Source organism: Polypterus senegalus, chromosome 17, assembly GCF_016835505.1.
Source record: "Polypterus senegalus isolate Bchr_013 chromosome 17, ASM1683550v1, whole genome shotgun sequence".
NCBI classification, from domain to species: domain Eukaryota; kingdom Metazoa; phylum Chordata; class Cladistia; order Polypteriformes; family Polypteridae; genus Polypterus; species Polypterus senegalus.
The window spans coordinates 31,878,072-31,901,556 of NC_053170.1; the positions used below are offsets into that span (position 1 = coordinate 31,878,072).

At 39.4% G+C, this 23,485-nt stretch overlaps 1 protein-coding gene across 3 annotated transcripts in view; it reads right to left on the reverse strand.

The window, feature by feature from the left end:
• The window catches only part of LOC120517230 (selenoprotein N-like), a 60,754-nt gene extending 45,571 nt beyond the window's left edge, over positions 1-15,183 (reverse strand). The window contains exons 1-6 of one of the 3 annotated variants that reach the window (XM_039739403.1): positions 14,899-15,154; positions 4,283-4,380; positions 3,880-4,011; positions 2,470-2,613; positions 2,203-2,305; positions 926-1,028 (exon numbers count right to left, since the gene is read on the reverse strand). In XM_039739403.1, coding sequence (XP_039595337.1) covers positions 926-1,028; positions 2,203-2,305; positions 2,470-2,613; positions 3,880-4,011; positions 4,283-4,380; positions 14,899-15,050 — 732 coding nt within the window. In that variant the 5' untranslated portion in view covers positions 15,051-15,154. Of the gene's footprint in view, positions 1-925; positions 1,029-2,202; positions 2,306-2,469; positions 2,614-3,879; positions 4,012-4,282; positions 4,381-14,898 lie in introns of all 3 variants that reach the window. The other 2 variants (XM_039739404.1, XM_039739405.1) reach the window with 2 other exon arrangements.
• Positions 15,184-23,485: the final 8,302 nt, after the last annotated feature.

Here is a 23,485-nt window from a genome sequence, read left to right on the forward strand (position 1 = left end):
CTTTTGAAATTCTGCTAGTGCTGTTAGGACTGCAGGCACAGTATTTTGTGGGTCTGATATATACAGTACCATATCATCTGCATATAGAGAAATTTTCTGTTTAAGTCCTTCTCTGATAATCTCCTTTATCTCATAAGCATTTCAACAGTGAACTGCCAATGGCTCAATGGCGATTGCAAAAAGTAGTGGTGACAAGGGACATCCTTGTCTGGTACCACGTTCTAGTTTAAAGTAGTCTGAATTAATGTTGTTAAAACAAACTGAAGCTTCTGGATTGGTATACAGTAGTTTGATCCATGCACAAATATTCGGGCCAAATCCAAATTTCTCCAATGTAGTGAAAAGGTGGTTCCATTCAATCATATCAAATGCTTTTTCTGCATCCAAGGTTAATAAAATCTCTGGGATGTTTGACTTTGCAGGTGAGTATATTATATTAAACAGGCATCAAAGATTGGACGCTAAGTATCGGCCTTTAATAAATCCAGTTTGATCTTGTGGTATTACTGAAGGCAGCACTTTCTGCATCCTTCTAGCTAGGACTTTGGAGAGTATCTTAACATCATTATTCAGAAGTGAAATTGGTCTGTATGATGCACATAGAATAAATGTATTCTATATAGTAAATATTGTACAGTTTAAGGAAGGAGGAGACACGGTACGTAATTGTCCCACAGAGAAACTATAATGATGATAATAGTCTTCTTCTTTCGTCTGCTCCCATTAGAGGGTCGCCACAGCAGATCAACCTTTCCCATACCTCCGTTACACCTACCACCTTCATGTCCTCTCTCACCACATCCATAAAACTACCTGGCAGCTCCACCCTGAACACCCTTCTCCCATGGTTACAATAGCAACAACCGCTAAATATTTCTTTAAAACTGAAAGAGAACTCAGAATGGAAGTACAATTAAAACAATACCTTAAATATATCCTTCATCTCCGGCTTTCTCAGTGATTCTTCTGTTATCACATAATCAGCACCTAATGACTGCAGATATTCTGTCAATGTCTGAAAATTAGGCCTAGAGTTTGGAAAATTACACAAAACAGAAATGTAATGGTTATTGAAATGAGAAAAAAATATATATTTTTAGTTTGCCAGTAAAATTTTCTTCAATTTTATCTCCTGACTACAAGTTCAGTGTGGCTATGGCTGGAAGCTTTCCATGAGGATGACTGTATGGAGAGGTTGCACTCTTCTCTGACTTACTAACTAGAAATCTAACTGCTCATTTACTAGGTTCAAAACATGCCAAAAAATAATAAACAGTATGTTATATATAGCCTGTCACAAAGAATCCTATCACAAGGAACTTTGTTACCTTTAAAATGCATCACCTGGTGAACCAGTTTTTACAAATGTAGTAAAAGTGTGGAACTTAAGTCATAAATGTTCAGAGTTTTTAAAAATGTGCTTCTTTTCTATATGTTGTTTAATGAGCAACAATTGTCCGGCATAATTAATATGGGCTGTCTTTAGTGGTTGCTGTAGATTGTATACTCCCCTTGGCTAAAATCATCATAAAACAGCATCCATTTCCATTGCCATGCAGATGACACACACTTTATACACATCTTTTTTGTGCCAAATGATCCATATTCTTTTAAGCCCATGACAAAATTCATGGATAAGGTTACTCTGCATACTTTCACTTTTTACATATTCTTTAATTATTCTAATTATTTCAACAGCAAATCTCAATAGGATATTTTACTAATATCTGTTCTTATTTTTCTATAAATATTTTTCCCCAAAGTAAATTGTATTTTTTTGTGTAAATCAACATGGACTCTGTTTTTTCTATTACTTGCATATAAATATGTTATATAAATGTGTACCAATTTATTTTTATCTTTTAAATTTTTGTATGTAATTTATTCATTCTTATTTTTATCTGTTTCTACTTTGCTTTTCTTTTATTGTTATTTTTCTTTGACATCTTATAAAGCATTTTGATCTTCATCCTTTGTATGAAAATAAGAAGTACAAATACATTGGTGTTGTTGTTACAAAATGAATACATGGAAGAATGTGTAATTGTAAACCTAAAACTGCATTGCCTCAATAAAGCTTGATTGCATGCTATAAATAGACATGCTTTGCACCTATTCAATTAAAATATAAATAATTGTCACCTTTTCAAAAGGTATCAATCTCATATACAACACTTTCAAATAAAACAAATAAATGCTCACCTGTTTCTAACAACATTAATGGTTTTGATACCTCTGGCTGCTGCTATCTGAATCACCGCTTGGCCTACACCACTGTTGGCTGCATTCTGTATCATTGAATTACCTGAAAGGAAATGCATTTTTATATTCTTGGTGGAAACTCTTATAAACATTATATGCAACATGGAAGGATAAAACAAAAGATGTCACGGTCCTTAAGGTACTCTAATAGAAGCTGCGGAATAAATTCTTCATTTTGGAGGATAATTGACAGGTTACGTTGCCTACCTGGTTGTAGATTTTCAAAGTCAGACAGCATTCTGATGGCAGTACAGGGGTTGACACTAAGTGTGGCTGCACATGCCAGTGGGATGTCACTGGGAACCTGAAGAAGGGCGTGTTCTTTTAAAACTAACTCTTTTCTCCATGTACCTATGAACAGACTCTAATTAATAGCATATTCAGAAAAACAGCAACAGAAATAGTAGAAAAGGAGGATGATCACTGTTTGAAATAGCAGCAACAGTCTTGGACTAATTTAATCCATTAACAATGTGATTTTTGATGCCTAATAATGGTTGCAATACTGTCTACTTGGAGTTCTCTCCATGTCTGCAGGGTTTTTTCTCTGGCTTTGCCAATTTTCCTTTAACATGTCTTATATTAATTGACGTCTCTCAATGGACCCAACTTGAATGAGCATAGATATTTGCATGAGCGTGCTCTGTGATGTACTGGCAGTCTGTTATTTATTACCTTGTGTATGTGTTACTTTGGAACTTAAAATGTCAACACAAGAATGTATTTGTAGTGGATTGCAAAATGACATGCTTAGACAAAGCAAACTATTATCTTTTTTCCTTTATGTGACAATTTAAAAAGTAATCTATTAAAATATGTAGTCTTAACAGTAACCATTTTTATCAATAACAAATCTAACAGCTTACAGCAATGAAAATCATAAGACACTAAGTGTGTTTATCTGTGATGTAATAGCCTGGATATTCACAGAAACCTGGTTTCAAAAATGCCATGTATACCTTTACTATGGTTAAAGAAACTGGGTTAACATACAAACATTTCTCCACAAGTAACTCAGTTATGTGGCTAAGTAAACCCTTAACCGAGTTGTAGTTGAGGATTTTATAGTCTTTGTATGTTTATTGCACTCGGTTTGCTTGTGCATGTATTTCCTTCACACATTCGTATAACCAGCAGACACACGTAGAAAATGGTGGAAGTGTCCACAAAGATCAATGTCCTGGGGTAAATTCTTGAGCAATCACATTATTCCTTCTCCTGGCTGAAATAATCTCTCTGAATATTTTAGAAATCACAAAAATGATGCCGATTAGCTGAGAATACAGTGCTAAACTCCATAGCTCAATCTCATGAGTCGCAGGCTTCATGTTTGTGTTCGGATTCACAGCAGCTGTTGATCATGTTTAATCTTTTTTAGTGCATTTTTATGACATTTCAATGTTTTGCCATGTGGACTTGCACATGTAAACATTTTCTTTTTTCTTTTTTTTAAAGAAACCAGGTTACATCCTGCTTTTATGTCCATGTAAAAGCACTCATTGTGCCTCAGCACTTTTATGCTTAGTTATTAAAATTCACATGGTCTTTGTTTTTCCTCTTCTAACGAACAAAAATTATATTAATTAATTATATTACATTTGCTTTCTGTATACTCACCGAGTTCTGCATCTCTTGGTATTACCCAATCACCTGGTCTTAAGGAAGTCACATGACCACCAACTTCTAAGACTTGCCCTACTCCCTCATTTCCTCCTACTGCTGGGAGCTCTGGCAGTATAGCATATGTTCCTGTAGAATAAATCTCACACTTATAATCTTATTACCTAAACAATATTTAATGACACAGAATAAAGCAACATGCCTCTTTTCAACTTACCTTAGTTTTAAGGAAATGGACTAAAGTGAAGTTTCAACATGCCATTTCTTTTGGTTTTTATTTGATTTAGTTTTATTGTACTTGGTTTTTGCCTACTGCAAAACACATTTTCCTAGATTTGTTTCAGAAGGGCTTTTGTACAAAAAAATCAAACAAAATGTCAATGTCTGCTAAAGGCCTTACCTTGCACCATGTTGATATCAGATGGGTTGATTGGGGCTGCCAGCATTTTTATCAACACCTCCGAATCTCCCAAAGCAGGAAGTTTTTGTTTCTGAAGCCTGGAGGTTACATATTACATTTATTATTCCCTGAGTAAATTCTACCACATTCGTAGACACATTACATTGAATTTCCTTGTTGCAGTTACACTATAAACACATTTCTTTATAAGACTGCCAAAAATACATTAATTGTATATATGTACAGCACAAAGGTGCAGTAGTTAGCACTGCTGTCCCATGGATCCAGTGTTCTGCATGTTTGAATTTGGCACACAACTCCTGTGCCTAAATAGATTGCCCCCAAAAAGATCCCAAATATCTGTGTGATAAATAATTGCCACTCTAATTTTGTATGAATGAGCTTGGGCCCTGCCACAAATGTGTTGGTTCAAACCTTGTACCCTGGCGTGTCAGGATTAAGTTGGTTTGAGAAGGTTACCTTATGTTGAATCAGAAATATAAATAAAATTATGAATTACAAACTTGCACAGCACTTTGATTGGAAGTCGTAACACTTTACAAAACACAATACTCATTACAGTACAGCTCACAAGATGTACAACAGACAATAACAAAAAAATGTTTTATTTTCAAAGTAGTAACAGCATCCCTATATGTAAAAATTCTCCTTCATGTGTTATATATTAGTGTTTTAAACATTCAATAGAAACTCAACATTGACAGAACAATTATTGACAAACGGACTTTCAAATACGCACAAACGGCACAACATTAGTACTTTCTATGTAATAATAACAAGCATAACATAGATTTGTAGTTATTGTGAAGTACTGAACAGAATTACAAGGTAGCCTATGCAGGTTCAGTTAATAGATTACATTATTTATAAAAGTACATTTGAAACAACAAAGGTTGTGCCAAAGTGCTGTTCAAAGAAGCATTAAAATAAACGCAATGTAAACAATCATGCAGAAGCAGATTAATAAAACATAGTAAAAGGCAGAAGAAAACAAGTACAGTAGGTCTTAAGCCGACTTTCAAAAACCTCTTTTGCAGTGAAAATATCTACTTTCATTCTTTAAAGTATAAAAATAATATTTAAAAAAAATGATTAAATAAGATATAATAGCAGCAACATATTCAACCCGACATTGTATTTATCTTTCATTATATTTTCTCGTTACTGAAGAGGTGCTGCTTTTCTTTCAAATGATTCTGATCAAAAAATTACATAAAAAGGCTACCTGGAGTTCAGACGTATTCATCCACTCTATAAGGACACATGAATGCATCAAAATGACAACAATGGATGTGTCCAAATAGGTGGAACAGTCTGTTTTGTACACTGAGCTCACCTCATAATTTGACATAATTCCTTAAAAGCAAATTAGACTAAATTAATCATTTCGAAAAGCAGATCAGTTAGGAAACACTGTAAAACTACTTGACTTAACGTGCAGATTACCACTTCCACATAAACCAAAAGCATTAATGGAATATTTTAGAGCTCTCAGTTAATTGTTGCCCTTTTCCAAATGGATATTTCCAGCACAACATTATGTCATGTCATAAAGCCCACTTCATCACAAGCTGGATCCATGAACACGAAAGTAAGTTTAGTTTACTCTAACAGCCTGCACAGTCCTCAGATGTCTACACATTTGAGCACCTTTGGGATGTGATGGAATAACAGGTTAGCATAATGAATGTGCTGGAACCAAGTGCTCTTCAGTCAGCATCACCTAAAATCTTTACAGAATGTTTTAGGCACCTTGATGATTCTTTGCCTTGAACAACTACTGCATAGGAGGAACCCTGGATTCAAAAGTAACACCAGCTAGGTCCTAGATTGATGTATCTAATAAAAAGTGGCAACTGAATGTATATGTATTTTTGCACAAATATAACAGAAACTAGCATATAGTATTGCAAACTACCTATGATTATGTAAATTAAAGACATGACATCTTGGATTTTGGGAGTCTCAGTTATCGTTATAGAGGTATAGTTTTTCAAAAATATTTAAATATTAAATAGAAGTTGCAGCCAAATCTGTGACTTTAATGCAAACATGTAATTTAAAATTAGGAATTTAACATTCTTTAACCAGATCACAGTATTAAGGGTCAAATATTACATGATAGATATATAGATAGGTAGATAAAGTGGTGTGAAGAACTATTTGCCCCCTTCCTGATTTCTTATTCTTTTGCATGTTTGTCACATGAAATGTTTCTGATCATCAAACACATTTAACCATTAGTCAAATATAAAACACAAGTAAACACAAAATGCAGTTTTTAAAATGATGATTTTTATTATTTAGGGAGAAAAAAAATCCAAACCTACATGGCCCTGTGTGAAAAAGTAATTGCCCCCTGAACCTAATAACTGGTTGGGCCACCCTTAGCAGCAATAACTGCAATCAAGCGTTTGCGATAACTTGCAATGAGTCTTTTATAGCGCTCTGGAGGAATTCTGGCCCACTCATCTTTGCAGAATTGTTGTAATTCAGCTTTATTTGAGGGTTTTCTAGCATGAACCGCCTTTTTAAGGTCATGCCATAGCATCTCAATTGCATTCAGGTCAGGACTTTGACTAGGCCACTCCAAAGTCTTCATTTTGTTTTTCTTCAGCCATTCAGAGGTGGATTTACTGGTGTGTTTTGGGTCATTGTCCTGTTGCAGCACCCAAGATCGCTTCAGCTTGAGTTGTGAACAGATGGCGGACATTCTCCTTCAGGATTTTTGGTAGACAGTAGAATTCATGGTTCCATCTATCACAGCAAGCCTTCCAGGTCCTGAAGCAGCAAAACAACTCCAGACCATCACACTACCACCACCATATTTTACTGTTGGTATGATGTTCTTTTTCTGAAATGCTGTGTTCCTTTTACGCCAGATGTAACGGGACATTTGCCTTCCAAAAAGTTCAACTTTTGTCTCATCAGTCCACAAGGTATTTTCCCAAAAGTCTTGGCAATCATTGAGATGTTTCTCCCAGTCTCTTTCTTATGGTGGAGTCGTGAACACTGACCTTAATTGAGGCAAGTGAGGCCTGCAGTTCTTTAGACGTTGTCCTGGGGTCTTTTGTGACCTCTCGGATGAGTCGTCTCTACGCTCTTGGGGTAATTTTGGTCGGCCGGCCACTCCTGGGAAGGTTCACCACTGTTCCATGTTTTTGCCATTTGTGGATAATGGCTCTCACTGTGGTTCGCTGGAGTCCCAAAGCTTTAGAAATGGCTTTATAACCTTTACCAGACTGATAGATCTCAATTACTTCTGTTGTTATTTGTTCCTGAATTTCTTTGGATCTTGGCATGATGTCTAGCTTTTGAGGTGCTTTTGGTCTACTTCTCTGTGTCAGGCAGCTCCTATTTATGTGATTTCTTGATTGAAACAGGTGTGGCAGTAATCAGGCCTGGGGGTGGCTACGGAAATTGAACTCAGGTGTGATACACCACAGTTAGGTTATTTTTTAACAAGGGGCAATTACTTTTCACACAGGGCCATGTAGGTTTGGATTTTTTCTCCCTAAATAATAAAAACCATCATTTTAAAAACTGCATTTTGTGTTTACTTGTGTTATATTTGACTAATGGTTAAATGTGTTTGATGATCAGAAACATTTCGTGTGACAAACATGCAAAAGAATAAGAAATCAGGAAGGGGGCAAATAGTTTTTCACACCACTGTAGATCGATAGATAGATAGATAGATAGATAGTTACATAGATAAAGAACTAAATTTACTTACAGTATGTTCTACAAAAGGAAAAAGAACTTACTAAAACTATATTTAAATATGGAAATTAAGAAAACACTGTTACAATATTTTGCATTTTTACCCTTCAGCTACGGCAGTCAGGCATGGACTACAAACCAACAGCCAATAAAAGAGGATAGAAGCTTTCAAACTATTGTGCTCAGGATTAGCTGGCAGCAAAAATGACTAAACCAGGAGTTCTGAGGACAGCAGGCACTGAAATGCATTTACTCAATAATATATCATGAATAAAAATAAAAAAAGAAAGAATGGCCTTTAGCTTCTTGTGATCCTGCAATGAATAAGGTGGGAATGAGTATCATTCAGTCATACGGCTCCTAAAATAAATACTTGCTTCTAAGACTATTAGGATGGTAACCAAATTCTTTGCTACCACAACTCAATGAAACATATAATTTACCCATCTACTGAACCTACTTGATTACATTTTGGGTTACATGGCACCAGATCCTTTTCCCAGCAGGAAGCAAACTTGGATGGGTCACCAGTACATTTTATGACACAATCGAATATCATTTTAGAATCCTCAGTAAACCTGCTTGTAGCATAGTGACACAGTAATTAGCACTGTGTAAAACTGGTTCCTGCCTCACATTTGATGTTCCCCATTTGACATATTATGGTAAACAATTTCATCTATCTTTGGCATGAAACAGGAAAGCCAGAGTAATGAGAGAACTACAGTATATACATGTATACACCACATAGAGACTGGGAAAAAATGTAAAATCCACAAAGACAGACTGGGATATAATTTGAAGGCAGATTCCTTGAGGTGGCAATCTTCCTTGAGTGGCAGTGTGAAACAGGGTAACACTCTAATATACATATACAGTAAAAAAAACTAAAATATCACAGGTATGCATTGATTTTTTTTTTATTTCATGCGATTTTCATTTATTTTTGGGCAATGAACTCAAAAATTAAACCTATTTTTCTTCATCACATAAGTTTTTTAAAAAAGAAAAGTTTTTTGTATTGTTTTTTCACTATAATTAAAAAATTCAGTATTTTATCATATTGATATCTTGTTTGAATTTAATATTTTCTATCTATGTTTAAAGCCAAAATTATTTTATTTTGACAATAAGGTCAGAATATTGCTGGAACTGGACCTAAGATGAGTTATAACAGAAAGTAAAAGGCATATGAAGCCATTAGCTCAAGTTTTCACTGCGAGTGGAACAGAAGAGCCAGAAATTGACATTGGGTTTAGAAGGAATTGCCACAAAAAGCTGAAGTTTGGTGCCAAAAATATCATCAGACTTTGTTGAGTGGATCCAGTTAAAGTGCTGATACCACTTCTTCGAATTAAGCTTGGTTTAATAAGCAGTTTGTCAAACCCAGCCACAGGGGATACACAAACCAGTGTGTTTCTTCATGCCGGTCCCAAGCCCTGATAAATCTGGAGGGTTATGTCAGGAAGGGCATCTGGTGTAAAATTGTGCCAGATCAATATGCAGACAATACAATTTTCCATACTGAATTGGTCGAGGCCCTGGTTAACAACAGCCGCCACCAGTAGTGTTAGCCAACAGGGTGCTGGCAGAAATTGGGCTACTGTTGGCCAAAGAAGGAGAAAAACAAGTGGGAGACTTGTCTGGAGGAAAGAGGAGAGGAGGAAGGTAAAGAGAGTGGAACTGAGGGTAGGAACTTTGAATGTTGGCAGTATGACTAGTAAGGGTAGAGAGTTAGCGGATATGATGGAAAGAAGGAAGGTTTATATATTGTGCATGAAAGAGACTAAATGGAAGGGGAGTAAGGCCAGGTGGATCGGAGGGGGATTCAAACTGTTCCAATATAGTGTGGATGGGAGGAGAAATGGGGTAGGGGTTATTCTGAATGAACAGTATGTCAAGAGTGTTCTGGAGGTGAAAAGAGTGTCAGACGGACCAGGAAATTGGAGGTGTGATGATAAATGTTGTTGGCGCATATGCCCCGCAAGTTGGATGTATGATGCATGAGAAAGAAGATTTATGGAGCGAGTTGGATGAAGTGATGAACAGTGTACCCAAGGGACAGAAAGTGGCGATTGGAGCGGATTTTAATAGACATGTGGGTGAAGGAGGAGAGAAGGAGGTGATGGGTAGTGTGAGCCACTAGGGGGCATACCACCACCCTAACCCAGACAGGCAGGAGACAGGTTTTGCCACACTCCACATGTTTATTTACAGCTTTACCTACACAACGCAACACACTAACACCATTCACTTCCTTCTTGCCAGTCCTTCTCCCTCCACTCCTCTTCAGGCTTTGTCCTCTTCCTCACGACTCTGGCCACTTATGGAGTGAGGTGGCTTCTTTTTATAAGGCACCTGGATGGACTCCAGGTACCTAACAAGCTTCTTCCGGCCACACTTCTGGGTGTGGAGGAAGTGTGACCAAATAAGGCCCTGGAAAGGTCCATGCATCCCCTGGCGGTGGCACAGGTTACAACAGGGTTGAGCCTCCATCCTCATAACCCGTGGCCCCACTGAAAACTAAGGGGGCTGTCCTTTATCCCGAAAATCATCTTTTTGGGCGTCCTGGTCGGGCAAGGGCCGCGGCCATCCGCCACAGTAGGCATGGTGTCAATGAAAGGAATGAAGAAGGTCAGATGATAGTGGATTTAACGAAAAGGATGGACATGGCTGTGGTGAATACATATTTTAAGAGCGGGAAGAACATAGGGTGACGTACAAAAGCGGAAGAAGATGCACACAGGTGGATTACATCCTATGCAGAAGAGTCAATCTGAAGGAGACTGAAGACTGTAAAGTGGTGGCTGGGGAAAATGTAGTTAGGCAGCATAGGATGGTGGTCTATAGGATGAAGTTGGAGATCAAGAGGAGGAGGAGAGTGAGGGCAGAGCCAAGGATCAAATGATTGAAGTTGAAAAAAGGAAGACTGCAAGGTTGAGTTTAGGGAGAAGGTGAGGTAGGCACTGGGTGGCAGTGAAGAATTACCAGACAGTTGGACAACTACAGCAGAAGTAGTAAGGGTGACAGCAAGAAGAGTACCTGGCGTGACATCTGAAGAGAGGAAAGAGGAAAAGGAAACCTGGTGGTGGAATGGGGAAATACAGGACAGTATACAGAGGAAGAGGATGGCGAAGAAGTGGGATAGTCAGAGAGATGCAGAAAGTAGACAAGAGTACAAGGAGATAAGGAGAGTGGTGGAGAAGGCTAAAAAAAAAGGCGTTTGATGAGTTGCATGAAAGGCTGGACACTAAGGAGGGATAAAAGAACCTGTACTGATTGGTTAGGCAGAGAGACCAAGCTGAGAAAGATATGCAGCAGGTTAGGGTGATAAAGGATAAAAATGGAAACGTACTCACAAATGAAGAGGGTGGGTTGAGCAGATGGAAAGAGTACTGTGAGAGGCTGATGAATGAACAGAATGAGAGAAAGAGAAGGTTGGATGATGTGGAGACAGTGAATCAGGAAGTGCAGCGGATTAACAAGGAGGAAGTAAGGACAGCTATGCAGAGGATAAAGAATGGAAATGGAAACCTGTGGAAGCATGGAGGTGTTTAGGAGAGATGGCAGTGGAGTTTTTAACCAGATTGTTTAATGAAATCTTAGAAAGTGAGAGGATGCCTGAAGAGTGGAGAAGCAGTGTGCTGGTACTGATTTTTTAAGAATAAGGGGGATGTGCAGAGCTGTAGTAACTAAAGGGGGATAAAATTGATGAACCAGAAAGTTACAGGAAAGAGTAGTGGAAACTACTGTAGGTTAAGAAGGGAGGTGATGATTAGTGAGCAGCAGTATGGTTTTAATGCCAAGAAAGAGCACAACAGATACGATGTTTGCTCTAAGGGTGTTGATGGAGAAGTATAGAGAAAGCCAGAAGGAGTTGCATTGTGTCATTGTGGACTTAGAGAAAGCATATGACAGGGTGCCTCGAGAGGAGTTGTGGTATTGTATGAGGAAGTCGGGAGTGGTAGAGAAGTCTGTAAGAGTTGTACAGGATATGCATGAGGGAAGTGTAACAGTGGTGGTCTGCTGCAGGAGTAACGGATGCATTCAATGTGGAGGTGACATTACATCAGGGATCGGCTCTGAGCCCCTTCTAATTTGCAATGGTGATGCAGAGGTTGACAGGTGAGATTAGACAGGAGTCCCCATGGACTATGATGTTTGCGGGAGATATGCTCTAGAGAGCAGAGGAATGAAAGTCAGTAGGGACAACAACAGAATATATGTGTGTAAATGAGAGGGAGGTAAGTGGAATGGTGAGGATGCAGGGAATAGAGTTAGCGAACGTGGATTAGATAGAGGAACGATCTCCTCAGTCTGTCAGTGGAGCAGAACGGTGACAGCAGTCTGTCGCTGAAACTGCTCTTCTGTCTGGAGATGATCCTGTTCCGTGGATTCTCCATGATTGACACGGAGCCTGCTCAGTGCCCGTCACTCTGCCATGGATGTCAAACTGTCCAGCTCCATGCCTACAACAGAGCCTGCCTTCCTCACCAGTTTGTTCAGGCATGAGGCGTCCTTCTTCGTTATGCTGCCTCCCCACCACACCACTGCGTAGAAGAGGGCGCTCGCCATAACCGTCTGGTAGAGCATCTGCAGCATCTTATTGCAGATGTTGAAAGATGCCAGCCTTCTAAGGAAGTATAGTCGGCTCTGCCCTCTCTTGCACAGAGCATCAGTATTGGCAGTCCAGTCCAATTTATCATCCAGCTGCACTCCCAGGTATTTAAAGGTCTGCACCCTCTGCACACAGTCTCCTCTGATGATCACAACGTCCGGTTGGCCTGGGCCTCTTAAAATCCACCACCAGCTCCTTGGTTTTGCTGGTATTCAGGTGTAAGTGGTTTGAGTCACACCATTTAACAAAGTCCTTGATTAGGTTCCTATACTCCTCCTCCTGCCCACTCCTGATGCAGCCCACGATAGCAGTGTCGTCAGTGAACTTTTGCATGTGGCAGGACTCCGAGTTATATTGGAAGTCCGATGTATATAGGCTGAACAGGACCAGAGAAAGTACAGTCCCCTGTGGCACTCCTGTGTTGCTGACCACAATGTCAAACCTGCAGTTCCCGAGACGCACATATGGAGGTCTTTCTGTAAGATAGTCCATGATCCATGCTACCAGGTATGAATCTACTTCCATCTCTGTCAGCTTGTCCCTGAGGAGCAGAGGTTGGATGGTGTTGAAGGCGCTAGAGAAGTCCAAAAACATAATTCTTACAGCACCACTGCCTCTGTCCAAGTGGGACAGGGATCAGTGTAGCATATAGATGATGGCATCCACCGCTCCCACCTTCTCCTGGTATGTGAACTGCAGAGGGTCGAAGGCGTGGCGGACCTGTGGCCTCAGGTGGTGAAGCAGCCACTCCACGGTCCTTATCACATGTGACGTCAGAGCGACAGGATGAGTTTAAATACTTGGGATCAACAGAACAGAGTAATGGGGATTGTGGAAGAAAAGTGAAAGAGAGAGTGTAGGCAGGATGTGATTGGTGGAAAAGAGTGTCAGGAGTAATTTGTGGCAAAAGGGTATCGGCAGGAGTGAAAGGGAAGGTCTGATGGATGGTAGTGCCAAAAGAAGAAGGAGAATAAGCAGTTTGTCAAAGCACTACCAAAAGATGGAGCCTGTTTTATGGATCTGTGCTGAAGGTTTCCAGGTTTGTTGGAGGCGAAAATGAAAGAGGGCATTTTTGCCAGACCTGATATTAGAAAACCGATTGTTGACACAGAATCTGATGGTGTGATGAAAGAGCCTGGAAACAGAGGCTTTGGCATCATTCAAAGTCTTTGGGTAACAATTAAGATCCAAATGGGAAAGAAACTGAAAAAAAAAAATTTTCAGTAATTGGGAGTGTCAGACATCACTTTTTGGAATCTTCTCCTTGAAAATGTTCAAGTAGTAAGTGAAGAGTATGGTGAAAGATTCCATCTTGACACATGGAAAGAAGGCACCAGAGATGAGGAGATGTCATTATGATGGCAGACTGCTGATGGACGATTCATAAGGATGCATCAAAGACAGCAGGCCACCAAACAAAGTTTTTGATCGAAAAAACTAAACTACAAAAGTTACATGCAAGTCATTGAATATGCATTGTTGTTTTCTTTACATGTTTTTTTTTTTTTAAATAAATATTTTCATCTTAAATTGATTTAGATCAACATTGTGTACACAAATAGGTCATTTAATTGGCTAAATTCTAATTAAAAACTTTTCAGCTTTGTACTTAAATGTGACTTGATGGAAACAGTCTATTTTTTATTGTGTTCATGAATGCAAATAAAAATAAATATTCACAATTAATACACTTTTTATTAGTTTAATTTTGAAGGCCTATGTTGTTGTTATTAATAAAGTAGTACGCAAATGAAAGTCATCTTTTAAAACCTTTACTAAAATAATCAATGTTCAGTGTACATTTTAAGGTAAACAAATTAAAAATTGAAGTTTGACTATTTAACTAATTTGAACAGAAGATAAACAGAACACGTTGCGCAAAGTCACTTGAAGCAAAATTTCCAATTAATCGGATTGGAAATGGTACCTTTGATTTCGTAGTCGTCAAATCTTTAAATATAAAATCACATTAACATATTAAAGAAACGGCTGTTCCAGTATTTTTGAGTTACCGGTAATAAATTGTACCATCATGCATACAGTATAAGCACTAGGCAGGATTAAATATTCTGGCGTATTCTCCCGCCCGGACACATGTGGGAGGTTGCACACGGGGGGACACTTTCGGCGGAAACAGGATGTGCGTTAATTTAGAACGCAGGTGAAGGTGTTATATACTGAAAGCCAAGCATGCAGTTAGCTGAAACGAAACATCTCTCAGAAAAACGAAAATACTTGACGGATTAGAACTTACTTAAGAACTTGCATCGGGTCTCCATGGCTCTCGTAGACCAACGCAGCGCTCTGTCTTCGGAGAGCCGCTGACACCGAATACCTGGCAGCCTTCGCTATTAATGCATACACGTATCCATTGTGTGCTTTTAGGGTCTTTACCGTGTGCCACATTTTTCAAGTAAATTCTCAAAAGTGGGCGTTCCTTAATGACGTCAAAGGTAGAGGGCAAGACTATCTTGTTGTTTGCAGCCTATCGTTACGCTGATCACACGAGGTTTTCCCAGTTGCTAGCGCTAATTGGAAAGCGGAATTGACGGGGTTGTCAATCACAGGCTGAGCTGCACAAAACAAAGGCACACTTAAGTGTTTAGTGCTAAAGCTAATTAGGTCGGTCGTGCTGAGTCCTAAGGTGTCTCTATGGCCGAAAAGTTTGAGCTGACTGAGCCTAATGTGCTCTTAATACCTTTATACCTCTGTGCAGGCAGTTTAATTTTAACGGTCGTCCCAGTTTTAAAAGTGATGCACACGTCCGATTTTGTGTGTTCATTAATGAGCAGTTTAGTTTCCTCAAAATATTCTCATTTTTTTTAATAACAGCCAGTTCATTGGTCAAGGTGCTTTGCCAACAATCCTTGTCTGAATTCTGAAATCACGCGCTATTTAGCACCTGCTTGTTTTGGAAATCGGTTTTGTAACAATGACAACAGAAGGGGCTATGCAGGTTCGATGTGCCAACTAAATTTTAAACCTACCCTTGTGCTGAGGCAGAGGCTGTCATGTAAGTTGCAGAGAATGCAGCAAATTAGACTTTTAGTGCCTTAATGAGCTGAATGACTTTTAGGATAGCACAGCCTAGTCTCGCAGGGCCAGACATGATTCTCACATGAGACTAAACGTCTGGCGACAGCCCGTTTCCAAGTGTTCAGTGAATAGCAGTGAAATCCTGCACTGCATTATCTACACCCACAGGCTTTTTTTCTAAAACACTCCCCCATTTCTGCAGTCCATGCACTTTAAACCAGTGCCAGGTTTTCAGGGAGACAGTAAACAATACTGAACAAAAGACTTGATGCTGGGAGAAAATAAAAATCTAAAATTGCTGTTACCCATTCAGGAACTTAGTAGTACAAGGTAACTGAAGCATAATTATAAATATGCACCGTGAGTGCTTCAACAATGGAGATAGACAGACACGTAGAGCACCCCAGCTACTCCACATGTTTAAGAAGTGCTTCTGTCATTTTAACTGTTGCATCAATATATGAGATAACAACAGCAAACAGAGTTTAGATCAGCATCATGGTCTATAGATATACAACATGTTAAAACGCTGTGGCTATTTTATCAATGCAAGTTTGCATTTGAAATTAACAGTAATGTTAAATTTCTTTAGTTGTTTATTTAGACAGGCAGTCAGAAAGTGGATGTTGTGCAGCCTCATCTCTGCATCTACTGATTTTGTTAGGCAGATTTGCTTATTTGGATATTTTGAGTACTGAAATCTCCGGTGGCTCTTTGTTATCAAGTCTCTTAATAGCAGTCCTTTAAGTGTAATGTGACACACCGTTTACTTCAAATGCATATTTTGCAGTTCCTACATTCATGAGATTAGCTGGCAATTTATTCAAGCTTAGAGTGACTCCTGCGCTATTGTCGTAGTGTTGAACAACGGAAGGCACACACAGTAACTGCGACAACATATCGATCACATTTACCATTTGTCCGTTGATGCTGTTAATTAACAATGTATAATCTGATGCCACAGAAAGGTTTATCCCTTACATCCTTACTCTTGCACATTTTTCTTGTTCCTAACACATCACCTTCAATAAATGACTGTTCACTTGCTGCTTAATCTATCCCACCCCTTGACAGATGCCATTGTGACAAGATAATGCATGCTATGCATTTCACCTGTCAGTGCTTTTAATGTTGTGGCTGATTGGTGTATCTGTATACTGTCTATTGTACAGACATTAACTATAAAACAAAGTAATGTCAAGTCAGTTACTGTATGTTCTAGGCCGAGAAGGTGGTGCATGTTTCAGCTTTGTAGATTGTGGCAGACGCGGGGACCTTGCCCCACCGGGACACCTGGAGATGGGACGGACCAGAACAGGGGCAATATCTTTGCCAGGGTGCAAAAGGGCAGCCCCCCCCCCTGGATTACATCAAGGCCACGGATTTGGAGCTTGGAGGCTCAACCTTGTTGGGGTCCGTGGCCACTGCCAGGGAGCACCTGGACAGCTCTGGAGCCTTGGCATGCAGCACTTTCGCCATACCTGGAAGTGCTGCCAGAAGAGGAGCTGAACTCACATGAAACACTTCCGCCACACCTGGAAGTGCTGCCAGATGTTATTTAGGAAGCACCTGGCGCACTTCCTGGAGCATTATAAAGGAGGCCGCCTCACTCCACTTGGGGAGCCAGAGTCAGGTGGAAGAGGACGGAGCTTGCGAGGAGTGGAGTAGAGGTGGCAATAGAGAGAGAAGAAAGGACTGTGAGCACCGTTATTGGTGGTTTGCACACTGTGTATTGTGCGTTGAAGAACTGTGCAATAAACGTGTGTTTTGGAACAGTCAGAGTCCGTGCCAGTCTGTGTACGGGCTGAATCTTTCACAAGATATACTATAATCATTTACATATGTAGTTAATTGTATAACATAATCCAAATTTTTTGCCCCCACCCGAAACAATTACTTTTACTTTAAAGATTTGATCAGTCTGTACTAGAGTAACCATGAGACCTACTGTACTTCTATAAGAGATGCCCCTTCAGTCTCAGCCTTTAAATCCCGGCTGAAGACTCACTACTTCAGTTTAGCATATCCTGACTAGAGCTGCTGATTTACTGTACAGACTGCATCTCTGTTGTTAGTCATTAGCACTATAACATAAGTAACATGATAATTATATTTGAATACTAACCCTCACCTATTCTGTTTCTTTTCTCGGTACCCAAATGTGGCAATTGGTGCCACGGCCCACCTGCCAAATTGTTTGCCTGCCTATGGTAAAGTCATCCCTGATGGAGGATCACAGGAATCATGGGAAAGAGGAGTCCTTTCATCGGAGCAACGTTATAGCCATGGCATGGCCAAATGGGGAGGCAGCTAGATGGATGAGGTCTCCAGGACTCTAAAAATATCGAAACCTAATTATGTCATATCATCTACTGTTAAATCGTACTTCTAAAATTTGTATTATTATGCCGTCTTAAGGAATTGTTCTGTTGTGTATATTGTATTGTATACTTTTGACACCCACTGCACGCCCAACCTACCTGGAAAGGGGTCTCTCTTTGAACTGCCTTTCCCGAGGTTTCTTCCATTTTTCCCTACAAGGTTTTTATTGGGAGTTTTTCCTTGTCTTCTCAGAGAGTCAAGGCTGGGGGGCTGTCAAAAGGCAGGGCCTGTTAAAGCCCATTGCGGCACTTCCTGTGTGATTTTGGGCTATATAAAAATAAACTGTATTGTATTGTATTGTATTGTACTGTACCTCCTTAACTCTCTTAAGATTTTTTTATCTTCATGAAGAAAATGTTGGCAAATGACAGCACTGGCAATGTGACATGGTGCAAAAAGAGCTGGTCACTGAGCTAAAGGTTACCAGTTCAGTTCCTGCCCCTGCCTCTCACTAAGTGACCCTGAGTAGCATAACCCATCTGTGTTTCAGCTGTGACAAATACATGTAGGCAGGTTTGCTGTGAGTCTCTGCGTGTAAAGTGCCTTGGGATGGTGCTCACTACAGAAAGGTGCTATACAAAACAAACACCAATTGTTTATTTGGACTGTTTTAAATAGTGCTAACACAGTGTTGTGGCCCATGTGATTAACACATCCATGTGCAGAATTTGACAAAACTATCAGGGGGATGAAAGTGGCAGAACTTGTTGCTTGTAGGATGTTCCAGAGTGAGCTCTTGAACCCCTAGGATTATACAGTTCTGGTTAATTTTCCTTGCTATTTCAGAATTGGGTGGATATTTCTATAGTTTGTGGGGCCCTTCCGTATTATTCTGCCTTTATTTACCTTGTGTCATTATAGCTCAGCTACTTCAGAACTGAATTTCTGTACATTTATTAACACAAATGGATGTAAATAATCTTTTTTTTTTTTTGAACAGAATAGGTTGTGCCTTGCCTAAGTGTTGAGCTTCATATTTTGAGGCTGGCCGTGTCGCTAAGGAAGGTCATATCTCTAAAGAATTATAGGTGTCAAATGACTAGGGAATTATAGGAGTCTTCCAGTCAAAGAAAACTGTCAACTGCTAGAATTTTTAATGAACAAGTTCAGTGTTGCGTTTATTTGATGACGCACATTTTACTAACCCTAAAGAAATGAAACAAGACAAGAGGAAAGATATGGAAGCATCTGAATGGGCTTTTTAGTTTCACGTAGTATCTAGTAAGCATATGCTTAGAATTTCAGATTGTTGTTTTGAACCCTAAAGATTAATATATAGGGGATTGCAAATGCATGAAATCGAGTTGTGCATCTGGGGCTAGCAGAGTCCTGGATGATGAACAAGCTGAAGCCTACTGCATGCCATTTGACTCCCTGCAATAGGCCTGTTCACGCAAGTCCACTCTTTGAACCTCACTACAGATGAGACATGTTTAGGCAGACTTTACCTCAAGCAGAAGTGCGTCGGTAATAAGCCTGCAGACTTTAGAACGTAGACAACAGACAGGATTCTGTATGGAAACAATGAAATTAAGCCTTATCCACTTGATCTGTGTACTCCATCCTGTTTGATCACTTTTCTCTGCACATTTCATTAGCAAGGTCTGCTGTACATTTGCTTGGCTTGAATGTGGTTTCACACTAAATGCCTGAAATTTGTACGGAGGCTGTTAAGTATGTTCGATGAAGGAGTGCCCTGAGGTTGAATGATTGTTAGCCTCATTCATTTAACATTAAATTTTAAATGGCTCATGTTTTTGCTGATATAAAATTTATCATCCATCTTAATACTGTCATATCAGGTTCTGATTTTATGTTTTATGTCTCTTTTGTCCATACTTGATTCTTTTAATCATTCTGTTTTTGTGCATCATTCTTTATTTTTATTATTCTGTCTATGTATGCAGACTTCCTTTGCTATGTTCCACTTGTTTTGTGGATGGTTCCTGGCGATTCATTTCAAGTTCTTGTGCTTTTTGTGAATTCAGTGTGCTTTGTGGTTACTGGATTTTTGACATTTCACTTTGTATTTCGAATTTTCCTGGGATTTCATTTTAGTTATATTGGATTGCCTTATTGTTTCAGGCAAATCTCTCTATTATAAAAAAAAAAATCTTGAAAGGAGATGAGACGTGATTGTCTCAGAGACAGTTTCACGTCCTGCGAGACGAGTCTTCGTGCCAAGCGATGTAACCACACCTGGGGAAAGAAGCCCCGCGAGAGCTTATGCAAAGAGATTTGGGAAAGTCCGCCATGGTTATATCTGACACATTTCTAGAGAGAAAGAAACAATATTCACTCATGGGCAGTTATACATTGTGTTTTCACGATGTTATTCCAAACACGGTATCAAAATTCAATGCGATATTGATGAAAAGGTAAAAGCGAAAAGAGATTGAATATATGGATATAGGTCATGTGACAGAAGTGCGACACGCAAAATGCAGATCACACGGCACAGCAGCAGCAGCTGATCGAGCAAAGAGGAGGTTAAAAAAACTATGCATCTCCCATTGTATCACCGTTTAAGAGGGGGTGTCGGAGGAGCGATCGCGTCTCACTGTGATGCGTTCAGCCCCCCTCTTCACAACATGAGCAGCAGAGACGCGAAGTGGTTGGCACTTAGCACAGGTAGGGTTGAGCGAAGCGAGCAGGGGGCAAAGCCCCCTAGTCCTATTAAATATAATCTTTCAGCTTACAAAGATTCTATAGGGTCATTTTTTGTGTTTACCTGGGTTTTTTGACAGGATTTCCCTCCCTAATGGGCATTTTTTAAGTGCTTTTTCAACTTACGTGCTTTCGGGCTCCTAGTTCATCCACCTTAATGAAAGGATAAGTGTTTGTGTGTCTGTCCAGTTGCTATGTCTCTGTCATCCCAAAGGATGGCACATCACAGATATTTGTAGTAATAAAACGCATTGCACTTGCCATTCTAACAGATGGCACATCACAAACATTAAAACTGCTTCTGCCAATCCTATACCAAATGGCATATAATGGTGCACTTCAAACGTTAACGCCGATTGATTACTTACGTTGATTACTTATATTTCAGCCTGTCTTTGACAGGTAGCTCAGCTAGTGACAAATAAAAGGATACGTTTCTGTGTATCTGTATGCCGTTCCAGTTGCTATGTCACTGTTGTTCCAACAGTTGGCATGTCACCAACATTTTTGGTAATAAAAAGTATTGCATTAGCACATGGAGGGTTTGGAGAAGAAACTGGTTATGATGTCACTGGACATTGGTAATAAGCCTTAATAGGTGAAGGTTTCTAAGCAAATAGCAACATCGCTCAGTGGTAGAAGAAATATCTAGGTTGAGACCAGTGGCTCAGTGGTTAGTGCTGCTGCTTCACAGCTCCTAGTGATTATTTTCATGTCCTTCCCTGATAGTGGAGGACCTACATTTTTGGGGCCCTGAAGCTTGAACTATTATGGCGACCCAATGCAACTATCAACAGGATCTAGGTAACCTCGGTCATCTTCTTCTTCAATGGGGTTGTTCCACGACAGATCTTCACAGTTTCTTTAAAAATGTAACTACAACATGTAGGTGTTTTAACCAGCCCTTCTCATACAACAGGCAACCAAAATGTTTAAGCAATTTGGACTAATATTGTTTCCGGGGCCCCTCTGGGATTAGGGTCCAGAAGCTTAAGCTTCATTAGTTTCATAGTAGATCAGCCCCTGTGCCCTGGCCATTGTCTGCATAGAATTTACATATTCATTCTGTTTATTTTATTTTGTACTATTGTATTTTTCTCTGTGTGTTCCTGTTTCCTGCCATATCCTAGTGTCTGTCAGTGCTGGCACTGCTTCCCCTAAACCTAACCTTGAGTGAATGGTTTCAGAATATAACTGAGTCAAAGGATGGAGAGATCCCTGACCGTGTCAATGTTTGTTTAATCTCTGAGGCCAGAAAACAGCAAAATAATGAATACATACTATAATCTGATAACATTATAGTAGTTGATGGAATATTTCATATCAACAGCAGCAGTTTTCAGATGACTGGTTAAATGTTCATAAGATGACATTGTTAAACCCACTTAGCCATTCAGGGTCACAGGGGACCAGCGTCAGTCCAAGCTGCATTGGGCATGAGGCTCATTCATGCACCCTTCCACATAGGCCAGTTTACAAGTACCAGTTAAGCTAACATGTATGTCTCAGGGATGTGAGAAGAAAACCAGAATACATGGAAGAAAGCCTACACAGATGCAGGCGAATACACTTGATCTGTTGGGCAACAGAATCAGTCACTGCACTGTCCTGCCCCATTTTTAACTTTTATAATTTATAAAATTTGCTTACCTTTTTTTTTTTAATACTGCATGGATTTCATTTTATAATGCAGTCTGGGAAATAACCAAATGTAATCCTACATTAGTTGCCATTAATTAACACCATGCACTCCAACAAGTAGCGCTCCCTGTATAAAAGTTTTTCTTCTGCATGTGCTTCATTTGACTTCATCTAGACCAGGTGAAATTTAGTGTCCACGTGAAATGGGACGAGTGCTAGATACACCAAAGCCCTTCTCAGATTAGGACATCAAAGTGTTGCCTTTTAATTTAGGAAGAAGTATAACAAATAGAGTACAGATGTTTAAAAACTATTCTAGCATAGCTTTAGATTACATGACAGAAGTGTAGTCTGCTTTCAACTTTCACTACAACAGGCTGCTGAGATGATTTTCCTTAATCTACTATGGGATTAGCCATACACAGGTACCAATTTAAGCTCTTGACCTCTTTTCAGACAGATAAGTAAACCAGGCTAACAAAAGGAGTTAGATGACTGTAGACAGCTCAGGGTTGTTGGGAACTACAGCCTATCCCAGCCCCCTCAGCCACAAGACTGCCCTGAAATGCACATACAACCACTCAGTGGACCAAATCAGAGTCACCAATTAACCTAACATACAGAGATATATAAGAGGAAAAACTCAATCAGGTACAGATTCTGATTTCACACACACACACAGGTCCAATTTAGGATTTCTGTTGAACCTAATAAGCATGTCTTTCAGATATAGGAGAAAAAAAAGAGTGTCTGGTAGAAATCCATGATGACAACATACAGGGAGTGCAGAATTATTAGGCAAGTTGTATTTTTGAGGATTAATTTTAATATGGAACAAACACAGTGCTATCAGTCAATCCAAAATGTTAATAAACCTGAATGTTTCACAACGGAAATGTGAGTGTGAACATCATCCGGGGAATACATATGTGCGCACAATTATTAGGCAACTATTAGTGTGCAGATTTATTATGCAACTAAAGGAAAAATGAAAATTTTCCCATCTCACTTGTTTATTTTCATCTGTTATAGTGAGAATAATAAACAAACACCTCAAAATTTACAAATAAACATCTCTGACATTTCAAAAAAAATAAATCAATCAATCAATGACC